The 21,271-nt window shown below is 41.1% G+C and overlaps 1 protein-coding gene across 1 annotated transcript in view; it reads right to left on the reverse strand.

Annotated features, from left to right (window-relative positions):
• The window catches only part of SP3 (Sp3 transcription factor), a 35,869-nt gene extending 34,842 nt beyond the window's left edge, over positions 1–1,027 (reverse strand). Inside the window, exon 1 of the mRNA XM_038421424.2 lies at positions 178–1,027. Coding sequence (XP_038277352.2) covers positions 178–184 — 7 coding nt within the window. The 5' untranslated portion in view covers positions 185–1,027. The remainder of the gene's footprint in view (positions 1–177) is intronic.
• Between the last annotated feature and the right edge of the window lie 20,244 nt (positions 1,028–21,271).

Below are 21,271 nucleotides of genomic sequence, written 5' to 3' on the forward strand. Positions count from 1 at the left end.
CTCCTCCCCGCGCTGCTGCCCCTGCCCCTCTTCTCCCTCCTCCCCCTGCTCCTCCTGCTGCTCTCAGTGTCGCTCTCGCCTCGCTCACACGCAGACGCGCCAGGGCCGGAGGGGAGCGCAGGGCCGGACCAGGAGCGGCAGGGAGCCCCGCTGGCGGCTCGCTCTGTGCGTACGTACCGGTCATGGTGTGAGTGCGAGCGGCTGGCTGGGCGGGAGGCTGGCTGGCTCGCACACAGGCCCCGCCGACGGGGGCTAGGCGGCTGCCGCCGGGGACATGCTTATTGTGCTCACGGGCTGAAGCGGCGGCGGCGGCCCGAGCCCGCTCCGGGTTTTTTTTCCTATTTTGATTGACGGTGCGGGAAAGCCGAAAGGTGGGGCTTGCAGCGGGAGAGGGGGCCCGGCCGACACCACCACCACCGCCCGCCAGTCCGGAACTCCCGCCCTCCCGCTCTCCCAGGCTCCCATTGGCTGCGCTGCGCCAGCACCGCCGCTCTCACTGGCCGCCCTGCCTGTCGCTCTTCCGTTAAGGGGGGGGGCACGCCGAGGTGGCTTCCTGTTTGCCTGGGTTTGTGAGAGAAACAATGAGCGGGCTCCTCGGAGAGCTTTCGGCGGCTGGGCCCTCAGCCTGCTCTGGGCCGCGGGAGCGTCCAGCGCCCAAGGCCGCTCAGCGGAATATTTCTGGGTTAGCCCGTGGGCAGCGCTCCCCGATCCTGGCCCGGGCTCCCTCGGGGGGGGGGGCGGCGGCGGCGGCGGCTCCTGACGGCTTCACACCCTTGGAGCCAGCGCTCCGGGCAGCCAGCTCCAGCTGCTGCTGCCTCCCCTCAGGCTGCGCGCTCGGTGCGGGGAGTTGACAGGCCCGGGTTCCAGCCGGCTGCCTTCCCCGCGGGGCTGGGGCGGGGGAGCGTTTCGTGGGAGACGTTTCCGCTCTCCCGCAGCAGGCTTTGAAATCTCCCTCGTTGGCGTTGTCACTCACAGCTTGTGACAGCAGCTCCCGTGAGGCGGCGCCTCACAAAAAACCCGCAAAGAAGTTAGCGCAGTTGAAATGCAGCAGGGGCTTTGTTTCCACGGGAGCGCATTCATTTAACAGGGTACAGATTCCTAACGTGGCAGTAACAGACGTTTTAAAATGGCTGGGCCTAAGTAGACAAGCCCTGTCTGTACAGTTCTCCTTTGTTGTAGCATTCAAACTCCATGATGGTGGGAAACTCACGTGTGTTATAAATGCTTCACTTGCTCATGGTTTCCTTAAAAGCCTAAACAGATGCTCCCAAATGGTTACTGATTCTCTAAAGCAACTGAATTTCATATTTTACCTCAAAGCCAAGAGAGATTTCACAGCAGAGTTAATCACACTAGGCATTCCTTACATCCTGAGTTTGCCACTGTAAATTGTGCATCTTTTGACAAATCCACCTTTGGTTGACACCTCAGATCTAAGTCCAGAAAGGTCCATCTGCAGTACTTGCTGATCTGTTGCGTCTATTAAATACAACCCATTCAAAACAATGTCTTCTAAATAAGATTTAATATTTGTATGGAAAGTTGTTTGTTAAGCATGATAAAATGTTAAATGCTTAGTGTTCTCTTTGAGGCCGCTAAAGCAAGTTCATATAGAAGCCCTGGGTTATGTTCTGCTTGTTCTGCCTAAATCCTTTGTCAACATTGCTTACTTAAGAGGAACTCCTGAGGCTGTTTATGTATCATTCCTGATATGTCAACTGCAATTCAACATAACAGGCTTATTCTTTTTAGAAATCTTAGATTATAAACTCAGGGAATGTGTTTTACTCTGTAAAACACTGTATAAGGATATGCTGGCATAGGTGGTGTTAATAATATTTAGCTCTTGATTACACATCAGGAGTCATAGGTATTGGATATGGAAGATGGACACCTCAATGCATCATCTCCCCACCACATATAAATTCTTCATAGAGGGAACACACTAGCCTAGAAGGCTAACAAAACAGTGCTATACACCAGGAGGCCCCAAACTTCTCTGCTTCTAGGCTTTGACGTAATGTAAGTCACAGAGACTTACCCTGAAGATACGCTGTGTACACAGCAGTGACCTAGAATCTCTGCATTTAGTTTCTAAAGGTCATACTGAGAATCCCTGAAAAACTGAGGCTAATAGCAAGACCAGAAACCTGGTCAGAATCTTGAGACATGGAGTATATGGAGCAGCAGCAAGACACCCACAGCTGGCCAGCGTCAACTGGCTCAGGCTGTAGGGCTAGAAAATTGCAATGTAGACGTTTGGGCTCCAGCCGTGTAGACATACCCTATATCTTTCTTTTAAATGGGCCCTAATATTTCTTGCAGATCTTAGCCATCTTTCCTACTGGGAGGCTTAACCTCTATAGTAGTTTCTACTCAGAACACAGGAAACTTATTGAATGCTTCTGATGAAGTGAGCTGTAGCTCACGAAAGGTAATGCTCAAATAAATTTGTTAGTCTCCAAGGTGCCACAAGTACTACTTTCCTTTTTTTGAGATAATCTTAAATCAGAAAATAGCCTGATCTTTTCCCATCTCCACCTTCCCTGTCAATGAACATTTCCAGAAATATATCCAATCTTAACTGTCCTCACTTAGTTATCATGCTGAGAATTCCTTCTGTAGTTTTATCCTAAATGTTTTACCAATAAGCAGTTAAACTCCCAAAACCATTTTTCTTAAGTGCTGAAGAAACCTTTTCCATTTTGGAATTTCTATTTTTGTTTTGCTTTTTCTGTTGGTATTTCATCCTGGAATCTGTTATTGGGAAGCTAAACAATACATCCAATATATAGTTAGCTGGTTAATATGATTTGGAGTATATAATTTTTTTATAGCTTATGAATAACATTCTGGAAATGCGAGTTGAAATTGGGAGGAAAATTCACACTAACGCTGACACATGAGACGTGGAGTTGAGTAGTTTGTATGTCTATACTTATAGACAGTGTTCAGCTACGGTTTGTCAGCACATGTTACTGACACCCTCTTTCAAACTATAAATATTTTTTGTAATGTAGACTGTACACTCTTCTATCCTTGACAGGACCTGAATTTCTAATTTAAGACACAAGCCAAAGGAGGAAAAGTGCCAGACCTATTTAGGTATTCTGTATATCAGTGATTCTCAACCAGAGGTACACGTACCCCTAGGGGTATTCAGAAGTCTTCCAGGCGGTACATCAATTCTTCTAGATATTTTCCTATTTTTACAACAGACTACGTAAAAAGCATTAGCAAAGTCAGTACAAACTAAAATTTCATACAGACAATATGCTATACACTGAAATGTATGTACAATATTTATATTCCAATTGATTTTATAATTATAGGGTAAAAATAAGTAAGCAACTTTTCAAAAATAGTGTGCTGTGACACTTTTGTATTTTTATGTCTGATTTTGTAAACAAGTAGTTTTTAAGTGAGATGAAACATGGGGGTATGCAAGACAAATCAGACTCCTGAAAGGGGTACAGTAGTCTGGAAAGGTTGAGAACCACTGCTATATATCATAAGGCATTAATAAAAGGGAACAATTTTCTCCCTTTACAGGTCACCTCTAATTTACATAATGTTCCAGTTATGACTTGTTACATAGTACTTGAATAATTTCTGCTGTTTAGAAAATTCTTGTTTTGTTTTACCTGTCCTTAGCTTATATTTACTGTATTTGTTGATATTGAATTGTTACCCGTCTTCTGCATATGGCGCTAGTTTACTCAAATCATTTAATTCTTCCTTTATATTGACTATTCCTCCCTCCAGTTTTGTATTATCAGTTTATTGTATGCTCTTTCATTCATGATCCCACTGCTGATGGTCTAATCTTTCCATCCCAAGTGTGTTTCATTCTAGTTCTGATATTTAGGGTCCTGGCCCTGCAATCAGATCCATGCAGGTGAACCTCTGAAGTTAGGGTCCACCCACATACTGTAGATCCAATTGCAGGATCAGGGGAACAAACTTAGTATTTGGTTAACACACTGTAAATTAGTTGTTTGCATCAAAATATTTGCTTAAATCCAAAATAAATGACTACTATATCTTCCGCTGATCAACGGTGTCATTTGGTCAAGGAATTCTTTTGCACTTGAAGATAGGAATGATCACCCTCTTGTGAATCCACGTCAGCTTTCTTTAGGTAACCAAATTATTCCTCACAGTCTATCTTCCCTAACCCAGAAGTCCAGCTTCCTTTGGGATTACAGCAAGTGACTGATGCAGTATACCTTATTTACTACGTTTACCTAATAGAGTAAGTATTGGAGTCCATTAGATAAAAATTGGCTTCATATCACTGGTCAGAAAGTGGCTACAGACTGTAATTTAACATGCATATCATAGTTCTCAGAGACCCCAATCCTGATTGAGCCCTCATTGTGCAAGATGCTATACAAATGAAAGATCAGCACAGAGCTGGCTAGGGGCTTGCCACAGGAAACAGTATTAGATCCAGTTTTTTGACAAACAAACAAACAAAAGTCTGCAAACTAAATCCTGGTCAGGTAAAAGTGTTATTAATGGCAGGCTTTTTGTTGCCATTTTGCTGATGGGACTATTGATTCCAGGCAAGTTACTTGTCCTACTCATTATGAGCATTGTATATTTGTTCATGCTGTTTTTCATGCTTGATTTAGTACTAGTCAAGCTTATTTGTAAGCTACTTTTTATTTTACAAAGAAAAGGAGTACTTGTGGCACCTTAGAGACTAACAAATTTATTAGAGCATAAGCTTTCATGAGCTACAGCTCACTTCATCAGATTTTACCTAACTTAAAACTACTTTTCTAGACTTTCTTCTTTCCCCACTACCACAGTGCTTATTTTCCTGCCTCTTTTACAAGAGAGACTTGTTTTCCCTTTGTTCTTTCAAATTATTTTGTTTTCTCACAGTATCAGTCTTCACATCCTCTCCTGACTTCAGCCCAAATGCCAAACTATCATCAACTATCCAAACTCTAATTGGAATATTCCCTTATCAATCATGTTCAGTCCCAGGGTGGAGCTCCCTCAGCTTCTCTTCTGACCATTTAAAAAGAGTGGAAGTAGCTTTTTCTGTTAGAGAAAGTAAAACTTCTGGGGCACTGAAGAGGTATACAAAAAAAAAAAAATCAGGTAAAAAGGAAGACTAGTAATATTAAAGGATAAATATAAGTGTTAAAAAGAGGGTTAGTTGAGAAATGAAAGTTGCAAAGAAATGTGTGAAGTGTCTTTAAAAAAAGGTCTGAAAGGAAAGAAATTTCAAGAGGGAGGGAGGGAAAGTCTATAAACAACAACAAACAACAATTATTAATATTCTAAGTATTTTCTATAATGGTCACATCAGGAGATGACAAATTTCAAGGCAAAAAAACCAAACAAACAAACAAGGAAACCAGGATCACAAAAGAAAAAGTTCTCTAGCTAATTCTAATATCTTAAACAAATTTACATAGCTAGAACAGTCCAGGAAGTGGCAATGAGATATGCAACATAATTTATAGAGTGACTTTCCCCCAAAGAGTCAAATGCATTACACGCTATGAGCCTGATTCATTGAAGACATAGGGAGTGCAAATTGCACCCCCAGGACTGAAGGGGCTGCTGTCGTCTAATGGGGGATTCACTGTCAGAGAAGGGTAGGTAGTGTTTTCACCCCAGCTTCCCGAGGGCAGCTATGAATTGTAATCTGGACTCCACAGGAATCAAGCCAGCAGTGGTTACCCAGCAGATGCATATACTCAAGTACAGTCAGCATGTACTCCAGACAACTTGGCCATAACCAGTTAAGCTAGTGCCCCTATTTTCGGGCTGTTTATGGCCAAATGCAGGCCCCCTACAATAGGCTGGGTAGGTTTTTTGCTAATGGGTTACACCAACACAGGAGAAAGCAGATGTAATTCAGGGCTGAATTAAGCCCTATATCTATGTAATCTCATTCCATACCTCTGAAATACATGCATTTCTAGGGTGAATGAAGCAGCTCTTTTGCAGTGAGAGTTCAGGACAGGAAGTGAAGAATATACATTGTTGAACTAAAGAGGAAGTTTAGAAAGGTCAAATGTAATTACACAAGATGGGATATGGGCAGAACACTAAAATACCTCCACTTTTGCAGAAGTGTCACTTCAAAGCAATGTCCTGCCCCCTTGTAATTTAAGCTTCATCAAATCTATGGCTCCTACAGCAGCACAGTGAGCATGCTAGAAAGTCAGCTCAGTATGAACTCAAATGGAAGAGTACCACTTAATAGGACTTCAAATATGAAGCCATACAACTCTTCAGTCTAAAAGTACTTTAAAAAAAATACTTGCTCAATTCAAAGTTTTGGGACATCCATGTTATGTTATACCTCATTGAAGGTGTGTGCATGTCATGCAGTATCCTAGAATACAACTAGGTAAGATGAGAAAGAAAAAAATTTGAAGATGGCATGTTTTCTTTGTCACTAGGGAAGTTGACATTCAGGGTCTCTTACTTTTGAAAGCTAGGAGTTAAGATGAAGTTGAAGAATCAGTAGGGATTCAATTCAATAAGTCATCTTAAATCACACAGCTTTGACTAAAGGGTGAAAAGGCAGAAATAAGTCTTGTGCCTGAAGGAGTTACTCAGAGCAGGAAGGTCCAGATACCACACAGAGACCCTGTTTTTAAAATCTTGTCATTTTACATCGTGTATTTCAGTCCTGTGTTTAATATTATAATAAAATTTGGAGGACTATGCGTTTTTTTGTGTTTAAGTGCCAAGCACATTGTCAGCACAACTAAAAACAAAACAGTAACATAGGTCAGAGGCAAACTTATTAAACTTGTTAGAGCCCAACTCCACCTGATTTTCAGTCCTCCCTCCTACCAGCAATTTTCTTTTGGTTGTAGTAAACGAGAGAGTTTTTAGCGGCTATTTTCTAAATATTTTCCCCTTTCCTTCTACATTAGATGCGGGGTTATTTGCATAACAAAATTGGAGTACCAGTTTCAAAGAGATGGTGGGGCTGACTGTAGAGGCCACCTGAAGCCAGCAAGTAGTAGCTTGAGCCAGCTGCATGACCAACAGTTTGGCGACCTGATCCAAAGCCCATTGAAAATGGATAGGTTTCAGAATAGCAGCTGTGTTAGTCTGTATCCATAAAAAGAAAAAGGAGTGCTTGTGGCACCTTAGAGACTAACAAATTTATTAGAGCATAAGCTTTCGTGAGCTACAGCTCACTTCATTGTAGCTCACAAAAGCTTATGCTCTAATAAATTTGTTAGTCTCTAAGGTGCCACAAGCACTCCTTTTCTTTTTATGAAAATGGATAGAAATCCTTCAGTTGACTTCAGTGACCTTGAGATCAGATTCTAGCTGAGGAAGTCACAAAAAGGATCCCTCTATTGGTTTGAGTCAATAGGGAGGGCTTTTGGTCAGGAACACAACATAGATACCCAGAAGACAACCACGGGTCCAGTGATAAGTTGCTATTTGAGCAGGAGGTTTGCAACCAGTGAGCAGAGTTGAGTTTGAGGAAGTACTTTGGGTCAGGGACTATCTTTTGTTGTGTTTCCTCAGCATCTAGCACACTGGGGTCCTAGGTGCCACAGTAATTCGGATAATAATCATAATATTGAAAGGTCAGAAAAGCACCACTTTAGTATTCAGGCTGCCATGAGTCTCTAGGTACTTGGACACCCCCCATCCTAGAATTATCTGAGTGGCAGAAGGCAGCCCAGGGAAGTGGCCTGGTAAATACAGCTCATGAAGGAGCTCTGTCTGCAAGGAAAATCCCAGTCAAGGTAATGGAACTTGAGAGGCTCTTTTGCTTTAAAGGACAATTGCCTTTTAGAAGGGTAGATTGCTGTTCTGAATGGAGAAGGGAGTTGTGAAAGTACTAACCTCTATCTCTTGCTAGCCAACAAGGGCCCTGGCTAACTATTAGCAAGTAGGTCAAGGAGAACTCTAGCATTTGGAGCAAGCCACTGGCAAGGTTGGCCCATGTCTCAAGTGGATAGCTCTACAGTTGATTAAGAACACCATTTTATCCATTCAGACCCAATGAGGGGCTGGTCAGGAGGAAGAAAAAAAATTAAAGTCCACTGGGCCCCAGGAAATTAGCAAACCAGAATGAGAAGATGGAATTGCACCAGTTCCTTGGATACTATCTGCATTTGGCTGGAGGTCAACGTGAGGTATCCCATGTGGACATAACATGAAAGTCATCAGGAGAATAGCTGTCTAAGACACGTATCCAGACACTAGTGCACACAGTACTACATTGTTTTCACAAAGGAGATTTTGACCCTTAGCCAGCATAAGTGACAGATCTTCAAAGAGTAGGACCTTCAGAGACTTTGTGATTCAGACTCTATATGTTGTAAATAAAGGGACTGTCTATCATCTGCAACATTGTTTCAGCCCCTGGCAGTTCACTATTCCTTAGTGTTTTAAAATAGTTGAGTCAGGACAAGTTTTGTTCCCTTTTACTTAGTAGTTTCTTTTTTACTAAGGAGAAGTAACTATTCAAAGTTGAGTTTGCTATTACATTTTAAGTGTTTTATTCATCCTGTTGCCTGGCTTTTGATTCTGTATGAATACATGTAAATAAAGAGTACATTAGTTATTTTCCTCTACAATTTGAACAGCTTTATTATTTAATTAGTAGATAGAAAAAACCTGTACTTTTGACAGGTGAGATCACAGAATTCAGGATATTACCCATTTATTTCACCTTGTAATCTCCGCTTTACTAAATTAACAAATTTAATTTTTCTAACTTCCTAGAAGTTAACCTCTGGGCCCCTTATTATCCACCTTGCTTTCTCTGTACTTTTTCAATTTGTACCCTCCAACATTATCACAATGGACTGTATTCTTAATAGGACCTGATCCTACAAACTACCAGGCACAACATGTACTGCAGCAAATGAATATACACCAGATAAAGTGTTAGCTGGAAAAGGTCTGTAATTGTGGCTCCCATTGTCAACAGTGTTCATCAGACGATCCTTCTACCCTCCACATAAGAACAGCATAGGAATAAAGAAATAGTGGAGACTTACCTGCTGGAAAAATGCATCTCTTGTTATTTTACATAGAGTCTGGCAAACCTCTTGTTTTGTCTCCCATTTCTTCACCTTCTAATTAGAAAAGTTTTTTATGTTAAGTGATACTGATTCCATGAAAAGAATTTAAACCCTCTCAACCATGAAAGCAGATGAGCCCTTCCTCTGCTAGAAAATACCAGTGAAATGGTCCCACATGATAAAAGAAAACACATTAAAACGAGAATTCAACAAGTAGGTGCCAGGAAGGGGTGAAATCTGAAAGTAAAACAAGCCTAACATTTCTAGCAGGAAAAGATTGAACAGTAAGTTTCTAGGAGTTTTAAATACTTTGCAATGGAATTTAGTATGCAATAGGTACTGTAAGAAAAAAAGTTAGGTCTTTTTTTGTTATACACATGTATATTGCTACATTGGAGTGAAACACTCAAATGAGGGCCAGCCACCCACATGACATGGCCTCCATTTTAAAAGTCCAGCTTTTCCAATCCACAACATGGTGCTGGAAAAGACTGGGTTGTGGGGGCAAAGGTAAAAACCTGAGGTTACCAATCAACTGGAGACTTTCCTTTGGTTATTTGAATAAACTAGTTAACTCAAATTGATGTCTCCTGTAGAATCATTGGATTACCTAATTTCTCCTCCCAAACACTAATAATACTGAAAGGTATGCATGATGCCCTAGGTGTGAGCTTAGTAGACATTTTTACAGCTGCTTCTAATATGTGTTTTTTCCCTGCCATTTATAAATTCCATTGTTCTATGAATTTTCCTGTCTGTATGGAACAGCGAACTGAGGGTCTCAGTTTCTATCCAATATCAACTACAGTTCCTTTTCTTGAACAGTTCCTTGAAGTTTGTGACCCTTTAGGCCCTGATCTTGGAAATTGATCTGTATAGGTGCAGAGATCCACCCATGTGGAGCAGCTTGCAGGTTTAGGGCCTTAATGTACAAATCTTTTGCTATTTTCACTACTACTTTCTTCATTACTTTTCTTTTTAAAGTGATCAGGAAAGGGGATGGTTTTGTGCCCTTTTTTGCTTCCTTTTGATCTATAAAGTAGGCTGAAAGGGTTGGGGAGGTTGGCTTGAGGAAGAAGATAAGGATTTTTTAAAAAAAAAAAACAATGGAAAACACTTGGTAATTCATATGTCTACCCTGTTTTTCCTGCAAAATAGCGACAACCAGGTTTACATTCACCACAAATACCAAGAAATACCTGACAGAGGTTGGCAAATTCAGTTGACTGTGTAAAACACTGGGATCTGTCAAAGTTAAATGTGGTAATAAAAACAGCTCTCTTACTTAGAAACAACTAGGAGGAAAATACAACATCCTTATACTCCCTCATTTAAGGACTGAAAATATATCACATCTGAGAGACTTAAACCAACAACAAAACTTCACACGGACCTTGGTAAAGTAAAACTCTAACGGAATTTAAAAAACCTAGCCAACCTCAGGCCTTCTGTGTGCATTGTTTATTAAAATAATAAAATAAAAACACAACCTCTCCCCTATCACTTCTGAAGATCACCATTGACTATTGCTCATGCTACTTCTCAGATCATGTGCCAGTTTACTTCCAGTCATTTTAAACTGATCCTATTTTAGCATTATTCGCCAGCCTTCCCAGTATATTACTCTCAAATGTCTGTACTTTGCACATGTCCTTCTATTCCTGAAAATTAATAGGAGTTAGAATAATTCTGTATTATTTTCTAAAAATATCTTTCAGTGTCTTGAGGGCCAGGTAATATCTAGATTATTGAAGTGCTACCAAAACAACAACACTCTTCCTAGGACTATGATGTCTGTTAATTGCAAATTAAGGGTGAAATCGTGGTCCAATTGACTTCTATGGCAGAACTCCCAGAGACTTCAATGGGGACAGGATTTCATCTCAGAACCCAGATCCCACAAACATTTTGCACATGCTGAACTCTGCTCATGCAAGTATCCCATCAAAGTCAATGGGACTACTTGAGTGTTTAAAGTTAAGCATTGGCATGAATGTTTGCAGGATCAGGACACATTTTCAATATATCCTTTATTCCATAATTCTAAAGGCTGATTTTCAATAACATAAATTGCACTTAAGAAGACTGGGAATCCTGCACATAAACTGCCTTGTACAAAACTTGACCCTTAACATTGGGTATGTTTCCCAATTAATCTATCTATGGGTATAGTTGGGGAGGGGCAGGGCTGGTGTTGCACCCCAAACTGCAAGAATTTGCCCTTCCCCAATGAGCCCTATTAGCCTGAATGGAACTGCCCCTCCAAATATTGAGATCAAACTACACTTATGAATCTATCCTTTCCTCCGCCCCGTTACGCTCACCCCAACCCCAAAGAAATTAGTGCTCTTTTATTTTTTGTGCACATGCCACAAGTTTTTTTTCTGTCAGATTCAGAATATGACAGGAGATTTGTTTGTGTTTTTTAGAGGGAGAAGAAAAATCTTTGAAATCAGCAATCCTACAATATGTTAAGAATGGGTGAACCCTGGCCAGACTTTTGAGATCCTGTTCTTAAATAATTCGTGATTTCATATACCCGATAAGATGAAACCAAGATGTCAGGAATGACAAAAGTTCTATCAAAATCAGCCACAGTTGCAGGAAATTTAGAGGTCTGGGATGTTCTCACCTAACTGATGATTCCTAGCCAGTGGAATAGAGGAAGAGGAGGGGGAAATTCCAAGATCCCTGTTTCCCAGGGAATGCGGACAATTCTTTCTTGCTCTCAAGTCTCACAATTAGTTTAATATTGTTTATGTTAGTAGTTAAACATCTAATCCCATTTGTAATCTGGCATACTATTCATGTCCAAGGGCCCTATCATCCTCTGCAAGAGAGATTCCTACACAGCAATGTATAACTGTGCCCACTCTTAGTTTCCTATGATTTTTTCCATGCAGAGTTGGGTTTGCCCATATAGAAGATGTAGCAGAAGCGGAACAGCTCAGACTCTCTGGGATGGACTCAGCCCTTAGAATGCAGCGGTTGTTACAGCATGGTGGAGTGGGTAACTCAGCCTCCCCACTCCTGGGTTTCAGCAGGAAGTCCTCCATAAGGTCATCATACACACTGGGACCTCCCCTTTAACCCCCCAGCCCTGGGAAGAGACAGAGGAGCAGCTCAGACTCCCAGAACTGCTACAGCAAGGTATGGGCAGGGATAAAACACCCAGAACATCACCATGCTGGACCTCTACTCCTGTAAGGTGCTATTTGAAGGCTTCTCTGGCCCCTCCCATGCTTCTAAACTCTAGGATTTAGAGGATGTCCCATTCTTCATGGGGCAGCATGTGTCCCTTGGAACCAGTGCTCTGCTGAGCTATCAGAAGTGACTCCTCCCAGATAGATGTGGTAGTCATGCACTTTTGAAACCTGGGAGTGAGGCAGTCTCCTGTCTTGGATGGCAGCTCCAAAGGTACCAATGCTATCAAGGGATGGAAATCCTTTGAGGAGATGGGCATTTGGGAGTGGGAGTGTGAGACTTTAAGGATGAGAGTGTTTGAGTAATTTCAGTTATAGCATGTTGTCACTGTGTATTTGAGTTGCTGTCTGGGAACTGACAGGTCTGTTTATTTTAGTGCATTTTCTGAAAGTTGTCATGGGTTTCCAGGATGGCTGCTCTTTTATTACAGTTTGTGTTAACCTAAATAAAAGACACTAGCCTGCTTCTTTGTCATCAGGTTCCAACACAGGTCAGAACTAACAGGTGCTTTTCAACTCCAGTTAGGAGTGTGTCCCTCTATGATGTTCTCCATTCTACTTGGGATTCCAGAAGGGAAACTGAGAAAAGCACGATCAAGACTACACGCTGTAAAACTTAGATTTCCAAGTACACAGTCACGCAACATGTACTTAAATGCTTGCTTTTTGTTATATCCATTTCTTTCCTCTTCTTGAGTCGGGGCATGTTTGATGGGGTGACTGATTTTGTTTAGTTAATTTCTGCAGGCTTGCTTTGCCTTCAAGTGCTTACATGGAGGAACTGTCTTAACTATTGCACTTCAATATTCACAGTCTCTTCTGGATGGCTCTGCCTTTTTTTCCCCCTTTGCTATCCACAGTAACTTATCTTTCATCTACAACTATCTTCTACACTGTACACTTCAGACCTTCCTGTGCTTGGCATGCTCACCTCTCTAAAAATATCATCCATCAATGTTTTATTCTTCTTAACATTGTGTAGCAAGGAAAGTTGGCTCTCAAGATCAGCAATCTTGCTTCTAACTGCTCAGGAAATAAATGCACATATATTCCCTCGGATGCCAGCCCCATATCTACCACTCCTCTGATTCACAGTCCTTCCTACCCTACACAAAAGAAAGAAATAATGAAAGAAATTGTCAGCCAAATCCCACTATTTCTCCCTACTTCTGAAAAGATTAAATTATAAGAAAAAGAGAAGTGTCCATTTTTGACAATGCAACAGAAGTTAGGTACTGTGTGGCATTATTGCCCCTCTTGCTGTTATACGTGTATGATGTTAGTCTGAGATGCTTGTATGAATTTTGATTGTTTTTCTTTAATCTTTTGTTGCGGAGAGAAGAAGAATAATGATCTGGCACGAACAGGAATCTCCATGCCTCTAAGCAATGACATTAAGTTACAATCTTCTAAACCAGCTACATTTTGTAATTTTATGGAAAAATAAATATCCATCCTTTTCCACATATTGCAGCTGTCTTTCCCTGATTTTTAAAACCAGTCTAAAATAGATTAGAAGAATAGGCCTCTTTTTCCACTCTGTCATTCAACAGTTAAGGGTATAAGAAATTATAGTCAATGCTCTTGTTGAATAGTAGATATGTAATTTAAAAAATGAACTTTCATTTTAACCCATTTTATGTTAAATACTACCATAAAACCATAGATATTTAGCAGTATTACATTTTTTTTAGTGACACTAAGGTTAGTCACTGGAGCCATTATATTCTCAGATAAATGATAATCCCTCTAATATTATTACTAGAAAGTCAAACACATAATAAAATTAGTCAATTAAATTTGCAAGTTAATTTTATGCAGGAGGGAACAATGCATTTTCTGAAATGCTTCTTTCTTCTGAGGAACTAAGGCCCCAGGTCAGTGGTAACTCAGCATGCACTTAAAAGTTAAACACATGCTTAAGTGCTCTCCTGAATTGGAGTCTAAATCCTTATGATTCTCTAGTCTGCAATAATGTTGTCAATAGCGAACGAGGCAATGCTAGATCGCTTCATACAAGTAAAGAGGTTAATCACTTATTTGCAAGAAATGAAAAAGCACCGCTCAGAAGTGGCTTTCAAAAAGTCAGATATAAAACCATTTCTTGGGTTTCTAAGTGTGCCACAAAACCTTGTGAGCTGCCTTTTTTGTTGCTTTTGAGAAAAAGTAACTTACCATTAAGAAGAATTAATGGTACTAGGTGACTTCTGAAAAATCAACTCGGCCAGATATTGCTCTGGACAAATAGAAATCAATAAGAATTAAAAATGTTAATCGAGTATTTCTCACAGGCAGGCCAATGGAGCTGACTAGCACTGGTTAGCATCAGCCAATCACGCATCAAAAAATTGGAAGCCAGGATGATAATGAGCTGAGCCCTATTAAATTTCTTCCATTTTCTCATTGAATCAACCATCATTTGTCCAAATTCAGTTTGGTCATCAGTATAAATACTCAAGCAAGAAAAACAGAAGACATTTCAATAGACACCCAAAACTGAGTCTAGGCCAGTGTTTCCTAGGGAAAGATGATTAAACTTGTAGAGCATCTCACATCTCCTGTTGTAATTTTATATAAAATTATTTCAGATGTATTGTATGGAGGTACAAATCTGAGCACTTCCAACTGCTGGAAACACAGACATCTTCACTGTTGCAACTAACCCTGCTTGAAGACAATTATTTTCATGTTTACAGCTTGCAAGATGAAGTATTCTCATCTCTCATGACAGATTAATATTGGACAAGACCAACACTTCAGATACTATGGTAGTTTGAAATCTTAGGTCATTGCTTTGATAATAAACACTGCTGGAGATCTGAGCACCTGACACCCATAATGGATTTTATCCTCCAAACACTCATGTGAGGTAAGGAGGGTATTATCCCCATTTCACAGATGGGAAACTGAAGCACAGGGGACGATGAAGGGGAAGGATGAAGCACGGGGGAGGATGATGTGTCCCAGGTCACACAGGAAGTTTTGTGACAACCCAAGTCTCTCAAGTCCCAGTCCAGAACTCACTAGATCATCCTTCCTGATCCACAGAGAAACACCTTAGTTAACACACTTTAATAGAGGAGTTGTACTTCCATTGTTATTTGGTTATTTATGTTTAATAAAATACATTTCAAAATAAATTTAATACTCTTTTCACCTGTCAATGAATGTTTCTCCTACATCCCTGGTTAGAGGGCCTACACCAAATAAAGAAAAATGGTAAGGCATGGAATTCACTCAGAATTAACTCCCTGCAAATTCATTCAGAGCACACATGCCTATTTCAACCTGCCTCTGTCCCTTTACAGTTTTAGGGAAATATTTTCCCTTCTTGTTGGAGATCTTTTACATTAACACACTTTCACCATTTGAAATGTAATGCAACTGTGAGGGCAGTATAAAATGCATTTTGCATTCTCTGCAAAGAAAAAATGAAGAGGGCCAGGTCAGTGATGGGATTCCCTATGTTAGCATTGACAGAACCTAATCAGATTTAAGAGCAATTTCATGTATTTGCATTCTGGGTTACTCAGAAAAAGAGCTTAAAGGAAAAGTTGATTGAGAAGCCCATTCCTACCAATAGAGTGGTTCTGAGATTCTACTGGGGACTGAACATCAGTGGTTGAGGGCTGATGAAGTTTGCAAAAACCATAAACCCCTCCACCATCCCAATTTTTTCCATTTTTAGCCTAATGTCATTATCTACTATATTTATAGAGTGCTTATCACTTTAGTGGCTAGATGCTGTGATACTTTAACATGGAGTATTAAATAGTAGCCTTTTGGGGCTATTTTGATAATTAAATGGTGGTGCTTTGGAAGTAGCTGCAGATTATTTCGACGTTCTTTTTCCTCTCTTTTTTTGGGGGGGGGGGTTTTGCACAGTACTTTAAAAAACTTGTTTAAACCCCACCTTTGCAATATTAGTAACTATTTCCTTGTGGGATAGTGCTTTGCTCTCAATCATCTCCTTACGGTTTTCAATTCTAGCCACCCATCCATCTAAGTTATTAATTCTCTCTGACATTTTCCTGCATCTTTCTTCAAGAGAAGAAAGAGGACATTGAAGCATATCGTGCAGAGTCTCAAGCAGTTCCCGAATTGATCCATCATGGCTTAGGCTCGCAAGAGGGCAACACACCTCAGAGACAGAACATGACAGAATTTGTTGAGGAATCTTTGAGCCAGCAGCATGCTGCTTGAAAAGTCTTTTTCTTTCAGACATGTTCTTGCCTTCATTACCAAATATAGAACCTATTCTTTCAACAGATACTACTTTCCCCACATGCAGTATCAAATGGTGGGAAAAGGTAATGCTGAAAAAATACTTAAGATACACTGTCAAGTATGGTACATGAGTAGATCATAAGCTCCGCTAGAGCCTGATCCTGCAACCACATGCCCAGTAACTTACTCATCCAAGTATTCCCACCAACTTCAATGGCATTCCTCAAATGAATCAAGTTACTCACATATGTACATGGTTACAGGATTGGGCCCTTAGAATAAAGGCTTTTCATGGCAAGGACTCTTTTTACACATTCAGTGTAGCAGCACCAAGCACAGCAGACATTTAAAGATGTACAAGCATTTATATATAAAATTTGTGAAAGTACATTAGATGGAATTATTTGTAACAACAAAGTATAATTAGTAACAAACAAAGATTTAAAAATCCCCATCACCTACGGTGCATTTGGTCCTCCCATAAACTACACACGCAACTGCCAGTAGCTGTCATGGAACTCCTTGTTTCTATACTATAGGGCGTGGCTCTCAACCTTTCCAGACTATTGTACCCCTTTCAGGAGTCTGATTTGTCTTGCATACCCCCAAGTTTCACTTCACTTAAAAACCACTTGCTTACAAAATCAGATATAAAAATACAAAAGTATCACTGCACACTATTACTGAAAAATTACTCTCTAGTTTATACCGCATAATTATAAAATAAAATCAATTGGAATATAAATATTGTACTTACATTTCAGTGCATAGTATATAGAACAGTATAAATAAGTCATTGTATGACATTTTAGTTTGTACTGACTTCGCTAGTGCTTTTTATGTAGCTTGTTGTAAAGCTAGGCAAATATCTAGATGAGTGGATGTACCCCCTGGAATACTTCTGCACACCCCCAGGAATACACATACCCTTGGTTGAGAACCACAGCTGTAGGGAAACAGAATCACAGTCTCTTCTCCCACTTGAGCACCAAACACTCTGCACTGTCACACAGCAGCCTCTCCTTCTATTTCCTTTCTGTGTTGTTTGTCTCTAGCTTAGAGGTGAGCAAACTGATATGGCCCGCGGGACCGTCCTGCCGGGCCCTTGAGCTCCCAGCCAGAGGGGCTAGCCCCCAGCCCCTCTCCTGCTGTCCGCGCAGCTACGCTGCCACGTGGGCGGCTCCGGCCAGGCGGTGGGGCTGCAAGCTCCTGCTGCTTTGAGCTGCATGGTAAGGGGGTGGGGAGTTGGATAAGAGGTAGGGGGCGGTTGGATGGGGCGGAGATTCTGGGGGAGGTGGTCGGGGACAGGGAGTGGTTGAATAGGTGTGGGAGTCCTGGGGGGCCTGTCAGGGTGCGGAGGTGTGGATAGGGGGTTGGGACAGTCAGAGAGCAGGGGGGGGAAAAATGTGGGTGGAGTCCTGGGGGGGCAGTTTGGGGCATGGGGTCCCGGGCGGCAGCAGTCAGGGGACAAGGAGCAGGGGGGATTGGATGGGTTGGGGGTTCTGAGGGAGGCAGTTTGGGGGCAGGGGCCAGGCTGTTTGTGGAGGCACAGCCTTCCCTACCCGGGCCTCCATACAGTTTTGCACCCTGATGTGGCCCTCGGGCCAAAAAGTTTGCCACCCCTGCTCTAGCACCAAGCCACTTTAGGAGTGTTAGTAGGTTATCTGTACATGCCTTAGGCAAGTTCACTCCCCCAAGAAGTGCACAAATAGCCTGGTGCTGTACATTGTGGCATAGCTTAGTGCTTTCAGAGGATGGCATATTAGCTTTTAAATTTAAGATGAAACTATTGTATACAAACAATTTTGGGAGTGTTCATGCAATGTATCCTTCCACCATGAAAAATATTTCCTAGGAAAAGGTTCAGAAGAGTAGGGGAAAAGTAAAATTCTCACTCTTATAAGATTTCCTGAATTGTTAAGATCCCTTTTCCCTCTTTCTGTGCCCCGGAAACCAGGCTGCCATTTTAGCAGCATTTTGTGCCCCCAAAGCCATGTCAATATCATTTTTTATTATAAAAAGAAATCAACAGTTCCCAGTTTAATTCTTACCCTAGGTACTCAGTTTAGAGTGCCGAAGGCCCACGGACTGCCACTGAAAGAGAGCAGAGAGCTTAAAATTGTCATTTTCTCTTTTGGCCCTTCCCTGTCAGTCTCCCCGCTTCTCTTCACATCTTTCCCCCAGACTTCCTTTAAAATAGCAACAAACAGCAAATCCTCTCCTCACTCCCCTCCCCAGCCACTTGACATAATGGCCATACGGTTTCATGTCCATTTCAGCGATAATGTCCAAGCTGTGCACAATTAGGAAGTGGGAGCACAGCAATGACACCATCAAAAAGGCTCAATAAAGTAGTGGCTTTAGGCAACTGGCACCCACAACCACATTCAACTGTGTTCTCTGCCCTCTTGACATAGGGCTTTTCTCCCCTTATATTGTCTACTCTCCCCTTCCATTCTGTACAGTTTCCCTTTCTCCCAGCTCTTCCTCCTATTCTTGTGCAGTCTCCACCTGTTATTTTTCTTTTCATGTATTTCTTTATGCAGACAAGAGAGCAGCAAAGTGAAACTTCTTAGAATTTTGCTGTTGGTGCTCAGGCCAGATAGTGCTTCAAAATCCACAATTTCAATCAGTTTCACCTTGCTGTTTCCAGTACATGATGCATTCATGTTAAGGCTCTCTATTCCATAAGAAACAAAGATCTTTGAAAAAAAATATACTAGTGGCCATAATGTACAAAATGTATGCTTGCATAAACCCATGCATAGTAAACTCCATATTTTATCCTTGTTCACTTGAATATTAAAAAAAGAATTACTAAGAGATCCAATCAGCCCATCTCAAAATTTCTCAGCTATACATAGAACAATATTCACCATTATGGTTTTCACCATACTGAAAGAGTAGCCATTTATGATGAGTCATTCAGGCTAAAAGTAAACAATGAAACAAGAATGTATAAGAGCAAAGTCTACATAAGTGAGCAGTGGGTCACAGAGATCCATTGCCAAAGGGTCCCCTGTTCTTTGCAAACAACTTTCACCTCAGCCCTGACACTCACTACACCAAACATGTGTCTTACAGGCTATTTATACATAAAGAGTAACATATCTACAGAAAGCTCATAACTTATCAAGATTCAGAGTCATTGTGAGATATATGTATGGGTAATTTTTAAGGAATTACATGTTTATATTGAAAATATGCTTTAACGAAGCGATACTCAGACCTCAATGGTTCAGGAGCCAAATTAGGGATCAACATTATCTAAAGGAGACATAGTAGTGTGAATTCATTGTTTCCTTTACTTTTTTATATATATATATATATATATATATATATATATATTATTCTCACAGCAAAATGACTGACCAAGTATTATTTTATCAATTACAATTGGTTAACAACGTAGTAAAAGCATCCTGATTGATTAATAATTAAATCACACTATTTTAATATCATGTGCTGCAAAGAGCCACAGGGGACACATTAAAGAGCCACTTCTGGCTCACAAACCTCAGTCTGAGTATCACTGATTTAAGGACTTGGTCCCCAGGAGGTAATATGTCTCTGTGATGACCCATTCAAGCAAGAGGAAGTTGTCAACCTCCCTAGTAGCCAGCGAGGTAATGCAAGGTTCTATTGTCTATCCTTGCCACATCCCAGAACAGTCAATGGAAAACCATGAGACACAATTGCAAACTACTGAAACTACATGGAGGTGAAAAGGAATGTTACAGCAGGCAGGAGATTGCCTTGGTTAGAAATAAAGACAGTTTCAGTATAAAAGAGCGTAGGGAAAGGCACTTTGGATCCATTCACTGAGGAAACCCCTTGAGGCGCAGGGAGCTTTCAAGTACTTTTGGATCCTAGTTCTTATGAAACCAACCCGCTCTGCAACAGATTGAACTTTGGGAGGAAAAACCTGCTATATTAGAGTGGAAAGATAACTATTGGTAAATGTAGACCCAGGTTTGCATTTTATGATTTTGTTTTGAGTTGTAACCATCTGGTTCCATCGCTTTCTCTCACTTTTAGTTAAATCTTTATTCTCTCTTAAATAAACTTACTTTTGTTTTATCAAAGTGCTCACAAGTGCTGTGGGCTTTACAGGAGCAGTGGCTTACAAGAAAACTGGCAACCTGGGGTACACTGCACCTTTGGGTGCAGAGGATCTGCAATTTCTGTGAGAAGCTAGTATCATGGACTGGATATCACGGAGGAACAAGCCAAGGGAACTATTATTAATATACAAGGGAAAGTTAGGGCTGGCATAGCCCAGAGGAGAGTGCTTGAGTGGCTGAAGGGCTGGCAGCAACAGGGAGCTATCACACCCAGCTATCACAAGCAAGACTCCCTCTCACCAGAGGCAGAGGTAACAAAGGGACTCCCAGTCCACAGATACCCCAAGAACCATCACAGCGTGCGTCTCCTATGTAACATATGAATGCTGTATGAACTGTACCTAACAAAATGGCCACTGTACCTAGAGGGAGGCAGGCTCCTTAGAAATAGAAGATAAAGAAAAGGAGTCATAACAATCACATAGCAATACATGCATAGACCAATACCTGCTGGTGTTTTGGGCCATGTGTATTTTTTTAAGCCAGCACTTAAAATCTGCAGGGAGAGGCGGCTATGCTGCTCAGCTGAATAGATGAAAAAGCGAAGGAAAGGAAGACAAGCAAACCATCACTCTCTTTACAGCTTGAGCACTGAAGATCTGGCCAAACTTGTATGAGAAACAGCATTTGAAGCATTACTATGCTAGCTTTTTCAGACACAGATCCAAGATGCATTCACACA

The sequence above is a fragment of the Dermochelys coriacea genome, chromosome 11 (genome assembly GCF_009764565.3).
Source record: "Dermochelys coriacea isolate rDerCor1 chromosome 11, rDerCor1.pri.v4, whole genome shotgun sequence".
In the NCBI taxonomy this organism is placed as follows: domain Eukaryota; kingdom Metazoa; phylum Chordata; order Testudines; family Dermochelyidae; genus Dermochelys; species Dermochelys coriacea.